The following is a 21917-nucleotide window of genomic DNA, read 5'->3' as shown; positions in this document are numbered from 1 at the left end:
AATTTAGTGAGAATGACCATAGTGAAAATGACCATGTATAAAGTATCTACTGACCTACCTACATGGTTTACATGCAAGATGAGGCATGGACCAAAACAAAGTTTTATATACACCTAAATAGAAAAATGAATAGACTCAAATGGAAACAAAGAAATCCAAATGAAGATCCACAGACCTAAAGAGAATGAAACAAACTCAAATGGAATCAGACTGACACATATGGAAGTCAAATAACTCAAATGGAATCTTAAATTAACAGACATGACATAAAAGAAGCAAGTAGACACGCAAACAGGAGTGAATAGAGACCCTAATGGAAATAAACGGAGCCATGTGGACCCAGCTGGAGAGATATCTTGAACTTAAAGCAGACCTGCTAACCCTAACAAGACCATCTCAGTAAGGCAGCTGAATATTTCTCTGTAATTCTGACCCATTTTCAATCAGGTGTAACACAATATCATGTACTGCTACTGTAAAATTGGAAAATATATATTAAAAAAGTTCGGTATTCCAAACTGATGCTGAGACAGCATACATTATGTCCAACTGAAAAGTCTGTAAAGTACATGTAGACCTCCAGGACAGTTGCGCAAATTTTAGTTCCAAACCCTATGCTGCTAAATGGCTTGCTGCTATCTCAATACTTCACACAATTCTTGGATTTGTTTATATTTATTTCACATGACAACAGCAATCATATCTCCCACCATGAGAATGCTCCAATTGACATGTGATGTCCAATAAACATAACTGTAACATTCCTGCTTTTATTCACAAAAATCTAAATATTTATTATATTTTTTCTGTACTGATTATTAACACTTTTTAAGACACTTATTTTTCCTTTCATCTTAAACATGTATTGCTTGCTGGATGTCATTTTTACAAATTATAATGAACAATTTCATCACGCAGATGCTTTGCATGAAAAAATATGTGCAGTTTAACAATATTTTCTACATATGACTATCCATTCAGGAATAGCAATAACAAGATTTTCAGGATGGCTCCTGTGGCAGCAGTTCTGGTGGTTAGCCTGGTACCATTGTCATTTATGACCAATCATAAGAAGTCTTCTGGTGAAAACCTCACAACAATATGACTTTCTGTTCAAGTACATTTGTTATAAGATTTTTGACATGGCTGCCATACTGGCCATATTGGATGTCAGACTGGCATCATTATTATTTAGGACCAACCTGATGCTGATATAACCATCCATTTAGGAGGAGATGCAATAACAAGATTCTCAAGATGGCTGTCAGGGCCCCGAGTGGCTGAGTGGTCTACAGTGCTCTCCATTATGGATCACTGCCATCTCACCTGTCTGCATGGGTTCGAATCTCGGACTCGGCCAATGCGGATATGTGAGAAAGCTTGCTGATAGCTTCTCGTGGGTCGGTGGTTCTTTCTGGGTTCTTCCTCCACCATTAATATTGGCCGCCATGTATAGCCTATCGTGTGCTGAAAAATGGCATTAAACCCTACAACAACAACAAGTTGGCTGCCACAGTGGCTATACTGACTGCCACATAGGCAACATTTTGATTCCAGACTAACTAGATATCATAAGAAGGCTTTTAGTGAAAACCTCATGTTAATATGGCCATCTATTTCGGAGCATATATTACAAGATTCCAAGACAAATGTCAATGTGGTAAAATTAGACATCAGATTGGCTCCATTTTCATTTCAGATGTGCTAGACATCATAAGGCTTTTATTATAACCTGATACTAAGAGGACCATCCATTAAGGTGGCGCTCTAGATTTTCGTATTTTGCATAGGGTTAGGATTTTAAAGAAAAAGAATTTCCCTGGCTTTCCTCACCGGTTATGTTGTTGTGGGGTTTAATGCCATTTTTCAGCACACAATAGGCTATGCATGGCGGCCAGTATTAATGGTGGAGGAAGAACCTGGGAAGAACCACTGACCCACGAGAAGCTACTGGCAAGCTTTCTCATATAACCACACTGGCCGAATCCTAAACTCAAACCCACGCAGACAGAGGTGAGATGGCAATGATCCGTAACGGAAAGCACTTTAGACCACTCGGGGCCCCCATCCTCACTGGTTATAAAAGACCTTGTATATCTTAGGTATAATTCAAAGAACCTTTAATTCCCTTTATTTTGATGTATGATTGATGGGTTTAATATGGGTTATAGAGTATACAGCTTGGCCTTACTCCAGATGTGCACCTTTCAGAAAAGTGCTAGCTCTACTTGGTCATTTTCACTTCCTGAACTTCAGAGGTAACTTGTATAAAAAAAAAATAACTTTTTTTTTTACATTTTATATATTTGGTAATTAATTCATTGCCCTTTCAGAAGCTGGTATTGTCTAGTCTGGCAAAATTCATTTGTCCTATTTTAATAGCTGCTATGGATAGTGTACTTTAGACAAATTCAGGTTGATTTTTTTTAGCACAAGTGGGCATTCATTTTAGTTAGTAGTGTTTTTAAATCATGTACAATTTCCAAAAGTACAATATCCAAAGAAATATCATCCACATTACATTAATGTAGCATAGAGGTATGCCACCATTCTCTCCATTGTGCATGTTTTAAATGCAAACAGCTTCACCTTACATACGTCACTCTCTCAAAAGTACATAATAACTGGTGAGCGCCCAGTGGTGGCCATATTAGATATCGGATCAGTACCATTTTCATTTAGGACCAACTAGACATCAAAGTCTTTCAGAGAAAACTCATTGCTGATAAGACCATCCGTCAGTTTAATTTGACATCTATTCACAAGGAGTAGCAATAATAAGATTTTCAAGATGGCTACTGTGGTTGCCATATTGGATATCCAAGCAGTACCAATTATGCCCAACTAGACAGGAGATGAATGTGTGTGTATAAAGTTTCTAGGCAATCCTCCAAGTAGCTTAGCATGATTGCTGATAACAAACTAATGCTAATGGACAGAAGACAGACAACTGATCATACCATAAGCTTGTAGCAGTTAAAACAAGATTTGCATTTCCAAAACATATATGCCTTCACCTACCAACTCAACCTAACCTTCCTGCAGACAATGCAGACCATAAAAGTTGATGACTCCAAAAGTAAAAATGTCACACTATTTGTCTTAAATGGGACCCTTTCATTGTGAAGTAGATTGAGCAAAATGGTATAAAATTTGACAGGTATCACCCCAAATTACTTTCAATTGGTGGGAAGATGGAATATCATTGCTTATGTTATAATTATTCAATGCTGGACTCAAGTGTACTTTTTAAAGTCAATGAATTACACTAAACACTGGGTATTTATCATCATTTTGCTCACAAGTGGTTTCTAATAAATGTCAGATCCATTTGTTGTATTTCTGATTGGTAACCAATATAAAAGACAGCACTATAGCAACAATTTCACTTTAATATATATCTTACCAAAAATATCTTGCAGTTTTTTACACTCTGGTAAAAAAATCTTTTTGTGTATAAAAATATTACATAAATAACAATAAATGCATATGTACAACCATAAACTTGCAATACAGACATAAGCTCAGTTGCCGACTCATACAGCTTACATAACAATCTTCGGCATAAGGTGTTATGTACGCTGTGCAAGTTGGTAACGGACAGTTTATACCATGATAACTCAGAAGAAAAAAACATTCATCTCTTATAATTGCAATTCTTAATAATTTATTATTTTATTTTTATTTTGGTTTTTTGAAGATATTTCCTATCAGTCTGAAAGCCTTATTTAAGTTTATGAATTCTAGTTAAGGATGCTGCTATGTAGCTATTTATAGAAAAAGGGATTGTCCAAAAACTGAATAGCTACATCGACATCAAACTAGGAAATTCCAACAATGGTAGCTGATATAAGATCTTGAACATTCCACAGCAGGGTCTTAACATTTTATCAGTATTCAAAGAAAAAGATGTGTTGTTTTGTTGGACATAAAAATGGCTACTGAATTTGATGCTTTTTGAGTTCAATGCGACTTAGCCAATTCATTACTGTCTAGACTTGTAACCAATTTTAATTTTTTTAAAATCTATTTTCATTTTCATTAACAAGTTAGGTTACATACATGGGCTACTTACAAATGAAGACTATTGTTAATGGTTATAGTGATGGGGGTACAACAGTCAAACAATGCAAGACAGTTACAATGAAGGAGGTACAGGATCTATCTCCCACCCACACTGTAAATATCAGGATCGGCATGTTACATTGTAGGACTATGGATCAAATTGTTATAATGGTAGTCTTTGCACTCCCAATCCTATTAATTCATTAACTTACAGTTTTAAATTTATTTGTAATAAGCCAAGATCATCTTACTGTTCTTTGGGATGTTGAATTTTGGCATGTCTGGATCCTCCTTTTCCTCTAGATTTAAAAGAGCCTCTTCTTCCTTTCCCTTTACCATTTTCTTCTGTGTCGGCAAACTTCTTTATGAAGGAATGTACTGGAACTAAAGTGACACTCTTTGATGCCAAAAACCTCAGCTCTGACAGGGTTGAACTTGGTTGACCTAAAAGAAAAACACATGCTATTATTTGCAAAGTAACAGTTAATGATTCCACCCTTTTTGGATACCAGGAAAATCTGGAAGTAAAAGCCAGGAGACTGGTCCTTTAACACCCTCTCTACTGCACCCTTCTGTAGGATGGAGTGTAGATCTTCCCTTAACCTCACCAGATTTGACTGATAGAAAGGTATTAGGATTCTTGGCAGGGAAGATCCACCCACTGATCATTATACTCAACCAAACCTCTGAAATGAGGGCTTGTCAATCACCAGTGGGAATTGATGAAAGAGGATTGTTCTGCAGGAGAAGGAGCAGGTACCCTAGCACTGCTCCATCCCCCTTTACGAAAGGGAGAGGGTCCTAGAAACTTATTCCCTGAGCCTATCCTGCTACCCCGTCCAGTACCAACCAGCAAGGTGACAGTCAAAATTTGGGTTGCTTTTTCAATTGGGCCTTTAGGCAATTATATGACTTCAATGAGGTCCAAGAGGACTAACAGGATAAAAGCACTTCCAGACTGGTTTCAAACAGACTGGACCAGAATGCAAAAAAACATATTTGTTGGTCCTTCAGGCCTTGAGATGCCATGCAGGAATTGAGACCTCCAAAGAGGGTCTCTGCCTCCATGGAAGCAGCCCAAAGAAGGTTCTTTTTTTGCTTCAACAAGACCTTAGATTTGTCTGAAGCAATATCTCTATAATAGCTGTCACCTGCTCAGTAAACACTGTCACGTTTACCCCAACCCAGAGTAGCCCCAGTTTGAAACATGTATAATCAAGGTAATTCTGACAAGCCATTGTTTGATGTCAAACATTGCCGCAGGCTAGCACTAATCCCTTACGTAAGATTGCCGTGGCTAGAAGTGGAGAGCCAGACCTAGGAGCTGCGAGGCCGCCAGATAATCAATTATCACCTAGATGTGGAAACGTTTGTCCAGATCAAAAGAAGTTGCCCGAAGAAGTGGGAGTGTCTTAACTTCTTTTCCCTGCAGACAGACAGCCAGGTTGAACTGGTCGCTAAGACGATTGGACAGGGTCACAGCGCCACCCAATCAGAATCGAGATAGGGGAGAGACCCTGATTTGGCTAGAATGATATCTCCATGTCTTCCGGCAAGAATTAGTTCGCTGAGAGATTGCCCAGAGGAGGATAGCGTAACCCTGAACAGCCATTCATTATTGGCAGGAATATCTTAGAACAGGAAATTCTAAGTACAGACAGCTTCAAATAAGGAAGCTTTGAGGAACAGACCAGTTACAGTTTGGTCCCGCAGACTCAGAGAGACGAGGAAAGGAGAAGAAAGGAGAGAAGTCAGGAGAAGTTAAAGTCTAGGGGGAAATGGGGAGAGAAGGGAGGAAGAGGAAATTGGGAGCGAAATTGGAGGAGATAGTCGAGAGGGAAACGGAGTCGAAAGAGGTGTTGGAGGAACGGAAGGAAGGAATTAGCGGGAAAGAAAGATGAGTAGACGCAAGGACAGGGGGAAAATCGAACTCACACTGTAAATCACGGGATGAATTAGGCTGTCACTTGGTCGAGTGAAAGATGGGTGATTGAGAGTTTATCGTTTTAAATTATCGAATTTATTAAATTGTTATTAATTAAACTTCATCTTCGTGGTCTCTATAATTTAACCATTGGCATTGCTGACTGGGGGCTCAGAGCTGTAAATCTACCTCGTCACTAATTTAACTTTCTAACCCCACGAGCCAGGGTGGAACTTTCATCATAATTTAATTAATATATATTGGAAGAACCCCACCCCAATGCGTGCAACAGTCACTTGACCTATAACCTTTTATTACCTTGGAGACTGTGCTTTAAGTCTGCAACATTTACCAAAATTACTAATTTTGTAACTGCTTACAAAGGGTTGATAGTGGAAAAGTTTACTTTCCAATCGCAAGATTAAATGGCATCATTTTGGTTCTTGTAAGCAGTTACAAAATTAGTAATTTTGGTAAATGTTGCAGACTTAAAGCACAATCTCCAAGGTAATAAAAGGTTCTAGGTCAAGTAATACCTTATTTAACCAGGTGCCTTATAGACCAGCATGAAAAAAAAAATCAGTTTTTATTGAATGACAATCTCAGATTCTAATGTGCCTATTTTGGAACATAGAAAAAAGAAAACTCATCATATAGAAACACACCTTTCCCTGCAAAATTTAAGGAAAATTGTTTGATTAGATTTTAAAAAGTCAGCTACATCATCATAATGATGCAGACAAGAGTAACGTACCTTTATGACTCTGCAAATGAAACCCTATTTTAACTGACAATCATATAAATGTATAATCAACAAGTTTCCCATTTTATTTAGTTATAATATTAACATTTCACATTTTATTTTAGGAATAACTCTAAAATGTTGCATTTTATTTAGGTATAACATTAACATTTTTTATTTTGTTCAGAATTTGACAAGAAATAGATTATCAACCAAGGCCATAAGTTAATAAAAACAAATGACACCAAGCATAAAATCTCATAATGCCAATGTCTAAAACTGAGCCCATAAAGATAGAGTTTCAATTATAACAAGCAATACTGCATGAAATATAATAGTGTAAATCTTTCAACAAACACAATACACAGATCACTGTTTATTGCTTGGCCATACCAAATATGCTTCTGATCCATGTATCTAACCAAGTTTTTTATCATTAGCCTCAACCCATCAATCAACACAGCAGCCAGCCATTGACATCACAAGGTTATCACAATCCCAAATGATCCAAGGATCTAAACAAGCCAACTTGAAGCCTTACTGAAGCAACCCATTCTAATTACAATCCCAGGAAAATCGAGTTCCTAATTTTTTCTAATGTATATTTTCTTCTTCTTGATATTTATGTCATAAAATTGACATTTTCCCCATGAAATGTGTTTGTTTTGAAATTCAAGCACTTTTCAAGGACTACTACACATGTAAAGCACTTCTTGGAGTAAACCTAAAATTCAACAATTTTTCAAGTTAAACACCAAAACATAAGTGCTTTTCAAGATAGTAAATATTCTATAATACAGTAAAACCTGTAATGAGAGACTGCCCCTTCTGCCAACAAAAAATGGCCTGTCAAGAGAGGTAGTCTTTCATAATAAGCTTGTACAAAAAGACCAGTTTCCAAGGTTCAGTTTCAGAACAATTTAAAGAAAAATAACCAATCACTGTACATATATTCTATTTTTTATTAATAGTTCTTGCTAAAATACTGCATGCATTCATCTGAAAACAAAATTATATAGCAATAAAGATATACATCTATCATTAAACATGAAATCACATTTACATTTGAAGATCACATTCACATGTATCAGCATATGAAATTGTTTCTGATTTACTCCTTTTCCTTTGTAACACCCTAAATTTGTTTTACCGATGTTTAAACTGCTATTTAGCAAGTGGTCTGCTCTTTTTCACTTCTATCAGTTACAATAATTATTTTCTCCAGCATAAAAATTAAGGTTCAAGATGTTAATATTAGAGCTTAGTTGTAATATCGACTGTCAAGACGGTTTTGACTGGGCTTTGGGAAAATATGAAACGTCTATATGTGTGCAGTACATATCTAACAATTAATGAACAAAAAGAAACAGTTATCTCACCCAGAAACAATCATTTACTCAGAGACAAAAGTCAATGGCTGAATTCAAAAAAGACATACATGGATAAACTCTATAAACAAAGTGTGTAACCCGGCCACACCAACTTGACTATACAACAGCTTGGTGACTGGGATGTAATAATTGGTAAGGGGGGAACAACAAACATCACAAGTCTTTAACACTGTCAATCGAATCCTGCAAATGATTCTCTCTTGCTGGTTTTATAGATAAAGACCTTATTCACCCCAGGCAATACAGATTAACTCTACAGATAATATCCGCAACCACTACGTCAATTTTGGCACTACAATGGCAATATGTGACATGCACATTAGAACAATCATTACTAATCAAGCGGTCATTGTTAAGAATGATTACATACATGTCAGTGGTGTCTATGTTCTTGCAATATAGTCATTCATCGGGATACTAAGTTCTACTCATAGATATGGGCGCTAGCTACTATAAAGCTAGGAACCAGGCTAAGTGCCGGAATAATCCACATGTACTTTAGTCAGGTTTACAATAGAAACTACAAAACACAATCAGCATACCTAAAAAGTTTCAGATATCTTTAGCCAGCCTATTTTGTTTAGAATGGTATAAGCAGTCATTGTTACAGGTTAATAAATAAAGGTTAATGGAGTTTATCCCTGCTGCAGTTGTTCATATGAGTGTTGAAATGCATATTTTGCCAAGACATTGTGGTTGCTGGTCACGTTCAGCAGCTGGTTGCTCACAAAAGTGTTTATATAATAAAATTGATCCATGCACTATGATTATGGTTGGAAACGACAAGTAGTTTCTGATAACAGGTTTTACTGTAACACTATCAACAATGACCCTTACAAATTGAATGCAACTGCTGGATTTGACAACTTATGAATCAAGGGACTCCTATACAGAGTTGTTTCATTGAGCTTGGTAGGCATGTAATCTTCAGCTGCCTATATTCATGAAAACAAGTAACATTGATTATTGTCTTGGGATTTTTTTTTTACACATATGAAATTGTTGTGGAAATGAACAGCATGTAACAATGAAAAATTGAAGTGTTAAAATATGTTTATTTCATGGAGTCTTTTGATGGATCTTATGAAAGTCAGTGGAAAAAAAGAATCACACAAAACATAGCTGCAGCTTTTATATATGCATGGTTTTAATATATAAGCATCTCTATTAATACTAACAAATGAGTGTAATGGAAAAACCAGAATTGCAAAATCAAAAGGGGGGGGGGGGGTCACATGATTGTGTTTATGTCACGTACACCAAAAATGACCCTGACAATAACCAATCATTTTACTCCAAGAAATAAAAAATAAATAAAAAATTTGTTTACATCTTAAATCATGTAGTCCCATCATGACCTTGGAAACAACCAATCATTTTAAAATAAAATAGAACTTGTTTATGAAAGTAGCTACAAGTTGTGAAACAAGGTCAGAAATTAGTGCAACATCTGGTGTTTATAAACTAATAATCAAGGTCAAACAATTTTCTGAAAAAGTATCATCTCTAGTGAATAAATTTACATTATAATAGTATATAATAGAATTAAAAATTTAAAACTGACAAACAATTAAATTAAAATAAATATGAATAAAATCAGATAATATGTAACAGCATCCATATGCAAAGTTTTGGATCCTGTCAAGAAATTAAGAAAAGTGACTTAAGCTGACAAGTCCGAGCAAAAATAAGCATTAGGTAAGTTAATTAAGTAAAGAAAAAGAAAACAAATCCCCATTTTAACCTCTTATTCCTCCATTTACTGACATGGTAATTAGCATACATAGGTCAACAAGAACTACATCATAAAACCATACCTTAATGTAGAACCCTGCTTTTATAGCAATGTAAATGAGAATTCCAATATTTCCACAATAAAGCATCCTCAATAAAGCATTTTCCTTTTTCACACTTAACACAACATACACCCCCAGCATGGCCACAGCAATCGTCTCCAATTTATTATCCAACCTTGTTAACACAATTCCCCTTGGATTCACAGCATCTCTAGACTCCATAGAAAGGTCAAGAGCCAACAACCAGGGAGCACTGACTTTTTTAGTTTTCCCTAGATGGGGGAAACAACTCTTCTTGAAAATATTATACTGAAAATCAAGTACACCATTACTATCGACAAGGAAGCAACTATCAATTATTCCAGGTCATATCAATTAATTTCTAAACTAGTAAATACTGTTTTTTGACAACTAAAAAGTAACCAACCTCCTAATTGGCATGTCATATACGTTTTATTTATCCTTCTTTTGGTAATCAAAAATGTATATGAAACAGCTATGAAAACAAAAACTAAAAACTAATCAGCTGATAAATAATCCTTAGTCCACATAGTAAGGTCTCTAGAAGGTGTTTTCCACTGCACATTAATTTATTGGATTTTAATAGTTCATGAGAAAGATAAGAAAAATTCCTTAAATAAATCAAAACAAGCAACATGAAAACTGTCAAGAAAAATAACATATTTCTGGTGAATGTTACCTACAACAGTAAAGACAACATACAAAATAAATGACTCAATTTTTCTTCCTTTAGCAATGCCAAAACGGTACAGAATGGAAGATCTTCAGTCTGCCATGTCATCTATGAAGCTGAAAAAGCTCTCAATTTCACAAGCCTACGGGCAAAAACAAGTCCCTAGAATAATAATAATAATAATAATGACCTTATTTAAAGAGGGTAACACAATTAGCTAAAAACTAATCTACCTTGAGGCCCTCATACAAAGGAATTCATTTATTTAAGCTGCATCTCTGAAGCCACTGGATATATTGGGTTTGGAAGAAGGAAATAGAGTGGGCATTTCTAATCTCAGCTGGAATACTATTCCAGAGCAGAGTTCCAGAGTATTGGAAATTTTTTTTAAATAACTCCTTATTTGGTTTGGGAATTTTATACTGTTTGGTAGACATGGATTGCAGGTGGGGAGTATTACCAGGTAGCCTATACTGGAATAGTGATTGTAAATATTCAGGAGCACTATTCTGAGATATCCTGTACATTAATTTGGCTTTTCTCAAACAGATTCGGTCTTTAATAGGTAATATTTTTAACCTACCAGCTAAACTTTCCTTGCTTTCTTTCTGGATTGATATTAGCCCAAATGCTCTTTTTTGAAGATGTGCCAGCTTTGCTACGTTTTTATCATTTGAATTACCCCATACAGTACTACAGTAGTCCAGATAGGGTTGTATGTAACTTATAAAATAGTTTCCTGTGCCTTTCAGGGAGAAAATGTCTTATCCTACTGAGAAGCCATAAACTTGAATTGACTTTTTTACTGGTATGTTTGATATGTTCAGTCCATGATAGGTTATTATCTACCAGAACACCAAGTAGCCTATCATGACAGACTATTTGCAGATTTGTATCCTTCCATGTCAGACATAGTTCATCACTGTCAAGATTTGTCCTTCTTTGCCGTGTTGAGATAAGTAATATTTTAGTTTTACCAGTTATTTACCACCATGCCATTACATGTGCACCAGTTTTCCAGTTTGTTTAGTGCATTCTGTAAAGAAATTTCGAGCTCATGCTTTGTGTTTTGGATGTCTGACAATGTTGTGTCATCTGCATAGAGATCTGTAGATGATATTGAGTCTCTTAGTAAAAGTGGTAGGTCATTAATAAATAAAATGAATAGTAGTGGACCTAGAATTGAGCCTTGTGGTACTCCATATCTAATTGTTTCAGGTTCAAACAGAACATTATTTATGTAAACATGTTGTATTCTCTCATTTAAGTACGAAGCAAACCATCTAATTGTTCTTTCATCACACTGGTAGATTTTCAGTTTCTTCAAAAGGATTTCATGATCCACCATGTCAAAAGCTTTCCTGAAATCTACAAATACAGTTCCTATTATTCTACCTTGGTCAAGTGCTTGAAGCCATTTATCAGTTAGGGAGATCAAGGCAGTCTCACAGGAATGGTTCTGTCTAAAGCCTGATTGATTAGGGTGTAACAGCAAGTGTTTGGTTAAATATGACATGAATGAGTCATGGACATGTTTTTCAATCAATTTTGACAAGTTTGGTAGTATTGAAATTGGTCGGTAGTTATCAGCATCAACCTTAGAACCAGATTTGTGAATAGGAGTTACTTTTGCAGTTTTCCATATTTTGGGGACAGATGAGGTTGCAATACTTAAATTAATTATGAATGTTATGCTATCTACAATAGCAAAGGCAGAAGATTTAATGAGTCGTGGACCAATCTGATCAAGTCCTGTAGCTTTCTTGGTATCAAGTTCACTGAGACATTTTTTGACAAAGTTTTTTGACACTGGTGGGATAGAGAAACATACCTCCTTTGAGATTTTACTGCTGCAGAACTTTTTCAGTTCATTAAAGTTGTTTTCTATCACTGGCTCTTTTAACTTTGTGGTAATGTTGATGAAAAAATCATTGAAAACATTTGCAATGTCAGTTTCATCAGTGACTATGGTGTCATTTACCAGAAGTGAGTGAATTTTATTTGTCTGTTTTTTGCGCGTTCCTCCAGTGAGTTCACTGAAGACTTTCCAAATGGAGTTTGTGTTGCTCTTTTTGTTTTCAAGGAATGATTGATAATAAGTTTTTTTTAGCTTTTTTGATCATACTTGTTATTTTATTTCTCCATACTTTATATTGTGCATGGTTTTCCATAGCCTTGAATTTGTCTCGTGTTTTCATAGCATCTAGGATTTCAGTAGTAAGCCAATTAGGTTGAATATCAGTCTTTACTCGATGTACTTTCAGTGGTGCATGCTTAGATACTACATCCATAAATAAGTCAGTCCACACCCTCATGGCTTCATCTATGTCATCCAAATTTTGGATCATACTCCATGGAACTTTATATAGGCCACTGAGAAATTGTTCTTCATTAAAAGTTTTGAACGATCTGTAAGTGATTGTTTTATGTGTATTTTTCTTATTTTTCTTGCATTTAACCTTTCTTGTCAAAAAAGTAGGATAGTGGTCACTAAGACCGACATTCGGTATATTAACACAAGCCACATTGTCTGGTAGGCTAGTATAAATGTGATCAATCAGAGTGCTTGATTTTTCTGTTACCCTTGTAGGCTCATTTACCAGCTGGTCTAGGCCTAATGATTCAATAAATTCCATCCAGTTGTTCCTTATTTGAGTATTGAGAAGGTCCTTATTTTTATTCCGAGTATATATGTTTCTTTCTCCTGTGCTAGAACATTTTCTATTTGTTTCAAAAAGTTATCATTCCAAAATGCTGAAAAACTGTAGATGATCATGTCAAGGGGAAGGTAAAAGAAAAGGCCCCTGGAAGATGTTCGATGTTAACAACAAATAAAGAATCATCCATGGTCAATTACACAAAGTATTTGGCACAGCAAGGTTTTCCGTTGACCAGAAAAAATTACCAGGCAATATGTAATTATCATCATGAAACAAAATGGGTGCCATTCTCTATTCATCATGAATAAAGGTCCCAAAGACAAATGGTTCCGAAATCGTTTCAAGAGACACCCTGAACTAGCAGAGAAACATGCTGAACAACAGGAAAGAAGCAGGAACAGGATGTCAAACATACATCACTCTTCTTCATGATACACTACAATGATTAGGATTAGATAATACCAGATCAAATTTTCAATTTTGATGAAACAGGATTTAGTGGAAAAGAAAAAAGTTGCCGGAAAGTTATTGGTATCAAAGGCCAACACAGTTACCAACAATCTGTCACAACATCTGGTCATATCACTGCGCATTTATGTATATCTGCCAGTGGGAAATGTAATGTTATTTAAGAATAACTGCAGAAGGCGTTCTATAGTATTTATTAAATACAAATCATCAATAGAGCTTGGAAGGGGAGTAAAGTCTGCCCTGAGAGTATATTTCCCATGGAACTTAAACCCTAGTGAATGTATAACATAAACCAGCTGTTGGTGTGTATCAGTTATAGTCCAGTGTGGGATATCTGATTACTTTTACTGTCAAGTGATATTTCAAAGCTAATTAGATTAAGGTTTACACTACAGAAAAGTTCTTCAATCCTTTTTAATTTTTGAAAGATGTTTACCCCATATGGCTTATACAAAAGGTGTTCCAGGATCCTAGTTATCTGGATACTCTGGTAATGGGAATATGGATGGATCACTCTTCACTCGTTGGTTTATGGAAATTTTGTACATTACTGTGGGTCAGCAAGACCAGTCCTACTTATCATCGATAACCATGATAGCCACATCAGCCTAGATGTCATCAAGCTTGCATGATACATGTAGAATCAAAATGAATTGTTAGGGTTGCCACCAAACACAACCCACATTCACTGCTCCATTGAAAACAAAATACACCCCAACTGGGGGCCCCGAGTGGCCGAGTGGTCTAAACCGCTCACTGTTACGGATCACTGCCATCTCACCTCTGTCTGCATGAGTTCGAGTCTCAGGCTCTGCTAACGTGGGTACGTGAGAAAGCCTGCCAGTAGCTTCTCGTGGGTCGGTGGTTATTTCCGGGGTGTTCCAGGGTTCTTCCTCCACCAATTATAATGGCTGCCATGTACTGAAAAATGTGCTGAAAAATGGTGTTAAACCATACAAAAACAACACCCCAACTGCATTTAACCTTGGTTACATTAACAAGAATAAAATATTAAATAAAGCCAGTACTGTCTTATGCCCTTTACCATTTTTCCACATATCAGGTCAAGGAAGCTTTCAAAAGAACTGATATTCACCCATGGAATCCTGATGCTATTGACAAGACATAGCTTGTCAACAGCGATTTGAAAATGGTGAAGTGTCAGCCTGTTCCATCATGTGTCCCATCCACATCAGCCAAATCATCATCTGATGAAGAATTACAGGCATCAAAATCACTCTGTCCAACCTGAGTTAGTTATCTAAGGGTAAATCCTTTGGTAGCAGAAGGCCTTATACCTCAACACTTATTCAACATCTTCCCAGCAGTGACAGTTAAACCACAAGTTGAAGAGCAAAACTGGTGTTACATTCAAGAGTACTAACAAAGGGCAGTTTTTACTGGAATTTAGATGAAAAGGCAACAGAGGAGAAGAAAAGGCAAGAACTGAAAGAAGGACATATGAAAGAAAGATTAGAGACAAAAGCACAGCAGATGGTACAAAAAAGAGAAATCAAGAGGAGAATAAATCAAGAAAATGTTATTTCCAATGACCCAGCCAGATAATTACACAAAACTGGTGTCAAAAATGATGCAACTAATTACCTCACTGTTCCCTGTGAAATGATAATAGACAAATTCTCATCAGAAGAAAGGTATGTTATATATGTAATTATACATCAAATTCAATATCTTCAACTCCTTAAACTTCATTATTTCGAGATATTTATTAAAACTGCAGAGAAGAAGGATTTACTGAAACATTTCCATTTCACACAGTGTTACAAATATATCCAGTTTTTTCAACCAGTGAATAAAGTACTAGTCTTATAATGTAAGACACAGCACATGTTGGTTATGTTTTAATGCTATGTTTTACTATCCAAATAACGGCCTTGTTTAGCGTGTTCCGATATCGTTGACATTGGAACAAGTAGTCAAAGTTTCAGGAATATCTCACACATTTGGCACGATATATCGATACTCTTCCACTAATTTATGTGTAATTAATATACTTACTGTGCTGTCTTTATCCTGGCGGAATGAAAATATGACACTAGCAAACGGACACATTTTCATGTTCCACTGACATGCATTTGAATTTGTTGCAATACGACGGTAGTCGAGATATGCCGAAGTATGTATCAGTAGGTTCATGTGGCAGACATGTTTCTCAAATGAAATGAAACGTTGCTTTACAGTTCCAATAGGCTAAACATACTTTTTTATTTGTTTCGTTAAAGAATAATATTTCAACTTAACCCAATTTTGATATCCCGGCTTTCATCGCTTTCCAGTCAACTGAAATGTAGGCCAACCAACGAAACTTGAAAACTGGTACATTTATTTTGGGAGAATCTGAATTTATTAGAGAAGAGACATCAGAGTAAGTAAAGTCTGACTAAAACATTATGACTTCACTTTGTAGAAAAGCACTGTTATTTAGTTGCCAGTTGTGTGAGATATTCCTGAAAACTGGACTTTCGTTACGATGTTATTTGACATCAAAACACACTACACAGTGCTGTTAGTTAGGCAGTAAGACCCTGATGCCCAAAACATAAATATGAGTATTTAGGTCTTACATGTAGGACTAGTAGAAGTACATGCATTCCTATCAAAATTCCTAACATGTAAAGAAACATAAGTTATATTTACAATGCAAATTAAAATTTAAATAATCAGAACTGTATTTTCATTTAATTAAAAAGTAAATATAATCTAATAATCATGTGAATAGATTATTAAATTTCACCATGTGGCGAAAATTGGTACCGACTCTCCAGTAAAGTTCATCACCAACACCATTTAATTAACGGTCCCCCGCGTAACCGGTCATGTTGCTGATTTCACATTCAACGTTAGGGAAAATATTGTAAAAGGCCTTGCTTTTATATATTATACTGCCAAGGCGAAAATTCATGTCGTTAGTGGATGATTATAAAAAGAATTGGTCTCCAACCAGTAGGCCATTGATCTGTGACCAAGACGTTCAACTTCCACGTTAAAGCATAAGTGACATGCTATGTTTAAAGTTCTATTCTCTACATTGCAAATTGCATGCATTAATGAAAGGGATAAACCTGCGCAGCGTTGATTAGCCTCCTCGTCTGTACACAAATTTATATTCCTCAATCACTCAAGTACGAAACCATTTACGCGCAAGCTTTTAGTTTAGTTCACCACATCTTTGTACATTTTAATAATGCTAAAAGTTTCTAATAATACGAGACCCAGTCCGGAATGTTCTATTCTCCGTTCTCTAGGCGCTTTCATCCGTATAGACGTACCTTTAAAAATCGTCAATTGTATTGCGATCATTGCCGCTAGTACGGGGTTCACAGGTGGGTTCGATTTTCAGAAAACAAAGTACAATACAGTGGAACGTGCCATATTATTTGTGGAGGCCTTAAGTAATATATGAACGTTTGAAAGTAACATCGGATAGCATTCTGTATAATCGTAGGTCACCAAACATCTTTTACTTATAATATCTTAGACGCAACCAAGATTTCCGCATGGCCCACGCTCCCTAATTTCGGTGGTCGTCCAATTCTGTCAATTTACTACTGGGTCACTTACGCCTACATGGTCGTGTAGCAGTTTCGTGCAGGGAAATGGCTCAAAGCCGCTGCCTACGCGTTTTTTTTTAATTCTTTTAATCTCCAACGAACTTTTACAGATTGTTTGACATCACTGTAAGGACATGTTTTAAAAGGCTTCATAGAAAAACGTCCTGCTTTGTATTTGTTTAAGTGACATGGCGTTTTATCTTATAAGGACAAATCCTATATCAACTTAACTTTTTTTCCTTCAGTATAAGCCAGGGTACTTCAAGTATAATTTATGTATCATTTCAATTAAGTAAATATCCTTATCGATAATTAAATCAGGATATTATCTTGACTAATTGTGATAAAGGTTTGTTAGAGACTCAAAATGGTGGCACAAAGTGTGTGCATGATGCATTGAGGATATTTGCATACTCTGTGGTGATGTCCATGAAAACAACCCATATATTGTTTGCACTATGTGCAAAGAATTTATTGCTTCTCCCTCACTTTTTTTTTTGCTGACATGTTTCACAAAGTAAAACTCCATTGACCAGTTCTGAAATTTATTTTTGTTGAGCTTTGCAGGTACTATTGATACCTAATTGTTTTTTAAATTGGCTTCAGAAATGAATTGCACTTGAACACTATTCTGACAATTGAACTAATCATGCTTTGCATTTCATATATGCAGTAAAATCTGACTTAGGAGAAACTTTGCTTTGTCTCAAATTTGTCAAAAACTTATAATACATGTGGCTTGAACATTTTCATTAAAAGTAATAATACATAATAACATGGGGCCCCGCGTGGCCTAAAGTGCTTTCTGTTATGGATCACTGCCATCTCACCTCTGTCTGCGTGGGTTTGAGTCTCGGATTCAGCTAATGTGGGTATGTGAGAAAGCTTGCCAGTAGCTTCTTGTGGGTCAGTGGTTCTTTCCGGGTTCTTCCTCCACCATTAATACTGGCCGCCATGTATAGCCTATCGTGTGCTGAAAAAATGGCTTTAACCATACAACAACAATACATAACTTTGTTCTTCTACACGAATGTAGCATCTCTCTGATATACCTATTAGGTTGTTCCACATCCTGAGCATTCCTATGCAGATTAACACAATGGGCTCACCAACTGCAGTCTTCAAACACATCCAACGTTCTCTTTACTCACATTTGTGCAACCACGACGCACACTGGAGAAAACCAAGACACATTTTGTTCCCGTGCATTTTTTTTTAAAGCAAGGGATTTGCATAATACGATCCGGGTTTATTTAATATCCAATGCATTGGACAAGGGGTGGCGTAGTGTATACTTCGAGCATAGGCATTGACTGGTTCCCTGCTTTGTTTATTCCGTGTTGTGCACTCTATTTGTATAGCGGAGTGCAACACAGTGAACATACGAAATAAGGAACCAGACTAGCATTGGCAATGTTATGACAGAGTAGCTTCCCCTAATCTCGCGAGCTCAACAAGATGTCATCTTGATGTTTGACCTCGATGCTTGTTGCTCTAGAAAGTGGGCTGCAGATTAAAATGTCGTGCACTAAGAATCATTAGCGAAGAAAGTGAAAGTAGCAGAAAACAAAAGAGTAACTATGGATCTAACTTCAGTGAAAATGGAGAAAATAATTCCCTTGACTGGAATATGGCACATCCATTAGGATTACCGGTGTGACTTCTGATCGCGTGATTGCGAAGATTGCTAAAGTGAATAATCCTTTCGTGACAGGGTTTAAGAATTTTAACAAATCTGCCCTTGTTCGCAATAAGGTATCTGGAGCACATATTATAACCCAAGATATTCTTTCACAACAAAGAAATCAGTAAACTTGTAGATACAAATGCGTTTATTTGGATTACAGTCAGGGGGTCATTGCAGATTTTGTTGGTTTTTAACTTTGTTGCAAAAAAGAAAGATCTTAAAGTTCAAGTGTAACTTATTAGAAACAAGATGAATCAGTAGCCTCCTTGATTTTTGGATAAATTTGTTCTAGGACGAAGTACAATGAAACTGATGATAGTACACATTTTATGACAGGCAGTAAATTAACTTCCACTTGGTTAAAAAGATTTATAAGGTTTTTTGTATTGGCTTGTATGTAATGTGTTGGTCTATAATATTGCTTCGAAAAGATTATAAGGAGACTGTTAAAAGTACAAATTTGAAAGAAAAATGAATAAAAATTTTCTTTAAATGGACAGTGCATTTGTTTGTTAATTGTGCATGTTGGTATATTTGTATGTTTATAAAAAAAATTCCCCTGTTTACAAGATAACTGAAAATTATTTTCTTAACACGACCATGTCAGGGTGTTTTGGAGTACACAATCATGTATTTAGCACGATGTCCCTTGTTTCAGTTTAATTAAAATCAGATCTCCACTTCACATAGGACAGTGTCATTCTGAATTTAATCCGATTGCGCTTGGTTATGGCAGGTAGTTCAACATCTTGAAGATACCTTTCTGCATTTCATCAACATAATCCAAGTTTTCTCCAACAAATTTGATTATTTTTTGGGGATAAGCCCATTGAGCACCACTTTTAGCATACAGGATAGACATTTTTTTATGTCACTAAATGTAAGACGTATCACATTATTTAAGTTATTTTGTGCTACATCTTGCTGTCTAAATAATGTCCCTGTGTAGCATGTAATGATGAGAAATCAAATTTTTATCTATCTCATAAACTTGGCACCACATATTGAAGCTTTTCAACAAGTTAAAGTCCTGTTGATTTATGCAGACTTGCTCTGATGCCTTGTTTAGAACAAATTGAAATTCTCACACAAACAAATAGATGTGTTTTCAAATTCCGTTGACCTACATTTTCAGCTGGTTATAATGCAATAGAAACCAGGAATGCCAAAATTGGTTAAAAGGTTGATAAATATCTTGAATAAAATGCTGCCATCTGAATACTTTTTTCAATATTAGTATATTTTTATTCATTTCGTTAGAGAAACGATCTTCAACCTAATCCTTTTTAGCATTCTTGACTTCTATTGTATTCCAACCAGCTGAACTCAACATGAAAGTAAGTCCATTTTGCAACTATCAGATTTTGTTTCCATCAGGATAAAGACAGCAAAGTAAGCATAATCAGATTTAAATTTGTGGAAGAGTGTTGATATAGGCTGCTAAGTGTGAGACATTCCTGAAAATTTTACTCTCCTTCTCTTTGTCATTTGACTTGTAAACACGCTACATTAAGGCGGTTATTTAGACAGTAAGACATAGCACCAAAACATAAGTAACATGTGATACATCTTACATTGTAGGAATAAGACATTATTGGTAAGATCTTGCTTTTTTTAAAATGGGTGGACTTAGTTAACGTGGATCAATAATAATACATATTGTTGCAAAAAGGAGGAAAATAGTTGCAAACCTCTTCAGTTGTTAATTACACCCAGCTATTCCAATGATGGATGTAGGAGTTATGAATACTGTTTTGTTCTTTTTTCCACCAAAACTCTTAACACTTTGCATAAGCAGCCCAAAAGATCATACTAAACAATCACATAAAATCGCAAATTCCAAAAATTGACTATATGCATTTTCTCGTTGGCAAAAAGAATTTGTATCTCCAAAATGTAAACATTCTTGGACCACTCTGGTTTAGAGGTCTGCCTCAAATGCAGGACTTCACATGTTTGAACCCCGGCCAAGTCATACCACAGACTTATAAAAATGGTACTAGCAGCTGTCTCGTTTGGTGCTCAGCATTAAGAGGTTATTGTTAGGACTGGTCGGCCAGGTGTCGAGATGATGTTATTGGGAGGGACATGTTAAGTGTCAGTGGCATGATGATGGTTATAAACTGCCACAGTCCAGGTGACATAGTGTTAAAATTGTTAAAGCTACATTAAAAATCTAAAGAACTAGAAATACATAAACATTCTTTTATAGTACTTAACCCTTTACCTCATGCAAACGCCATTGGACGCCTCTACTCCATTCACAATGAAGCGCCTTTTCATGCCTCTATTCCATTTGCATGGAAGTGCCTTTTGACACCTGTTGTAAATATCGGCCATTTTAGTGGGTTTTCATAGCACCACCATAGCTGCCAACCCTCACGAATTTGGTGTGAATTTCATGACTTTTTCAGCGATTCATGGATTCACGCCGCAAGCCAAAAATTCACGATTTCTCCAATCCTCAATTATTTAAAATCTTTAATAAAATAACCGATTTCCCTTTAAGCGCTAGTCGTGATATTCGCAGTTGCCGAAACTGTCTGGTACTGCTGGTCACGATATTAATAGATCTACAGCCGATTAGTACAGCTGGCCTGGTAGTAAGCATTTTAGCCTATTTTAATCTATATGTATAATAGTAGTTTTACAAAAGCTTTTGAGAGAAACTGGGGCCTAACCGGAATTTTGCTCCGCGCATGCATCACCAACACTGAGTTACGGTTCAGCATCGCATGTACAATTTTGAAAATGTCTTCACCACTAAGAAAAAATAAGTGTATTGCTCAAAAAGTGAAGTTTAATTTGGAATATATAAAAAATTAGCCGTGCATTCTGCCATTAAACATTGATATTCATCATGCTTTTTGCACTCAGTGTGACATCACAGATGATGTGAGGAAGCACGTCGGTTG

General features: G+C 36.0%; 2 protein-coding genes across 4 annotated transcripts in view; one reads left to right on the top strand and one right to left on the bottom strand.

Annotated features, from left to right (window-relative positions):
* Window positions 1-16936, bottom strand: part of LOC149803521 (uncharacterized) — a 77377-nt gene extending 60441 nt beyond the window's left edge. Inside the window, exons 1-2 of the mRNA XM_089953275.1 lie at window positions 16827-16936; window positions 4317-4509 (exon numbers count right to left, since the gene is read on the bottom strand). Of these exons, the coding sequence (XP_089809401.1) occupies window positions 4317-4404 (88 nt within the window). The 5' untranslated portion in view covers window positions 4405-4509; window positions 16827-16936. The remainder of the gene's footprint in view (window positions 1-4316; window positions 4510-16826) is intronic.
* Window positions 16937-17012: 76 nt separating this feature from the next.
* Window positions 17013-21917, top strand: part of LOC149803520 (uncharacterized) — a 61320-nt gene continuing 56415 nt past the window's right edge. Inside the window, exon 1 of one of the 3 annotated variants that reach the window (XM_089953274.1) lies at window positions 17013-17087. The gene's annotated coding sequence lies outside the window, so the exon portion shown is untranslated. Of the gene's footprint in view, window positions 17206-21917 lie in introns of all 3 variants that reach the window. The other 2 variants (XM_089953272.1, XM_089953273.1) reach the window with 2 other exon arrangements.

This window comes from Sinohyriopsis cumingii, chromosome 3 (assembly GCF_028554795.1).
Source record: "Sinohyriopsis cumingii isolate HCF-2022 chromosome 3, ASM2855479v2, whole genome shotgun sequence".
Lineage (NCBI taxonomy): Eukaryota > Metazoa > Mollusca > Bivalvia > Unionida > Unionidae > Sinohyriopsis > Sinohyriopsis cumingii.
The sequence above is the reverse complement of the archived record's forward strand: the minus strand, read 5'-3'. Positions and strand labels throughout refer to the sequence as shown.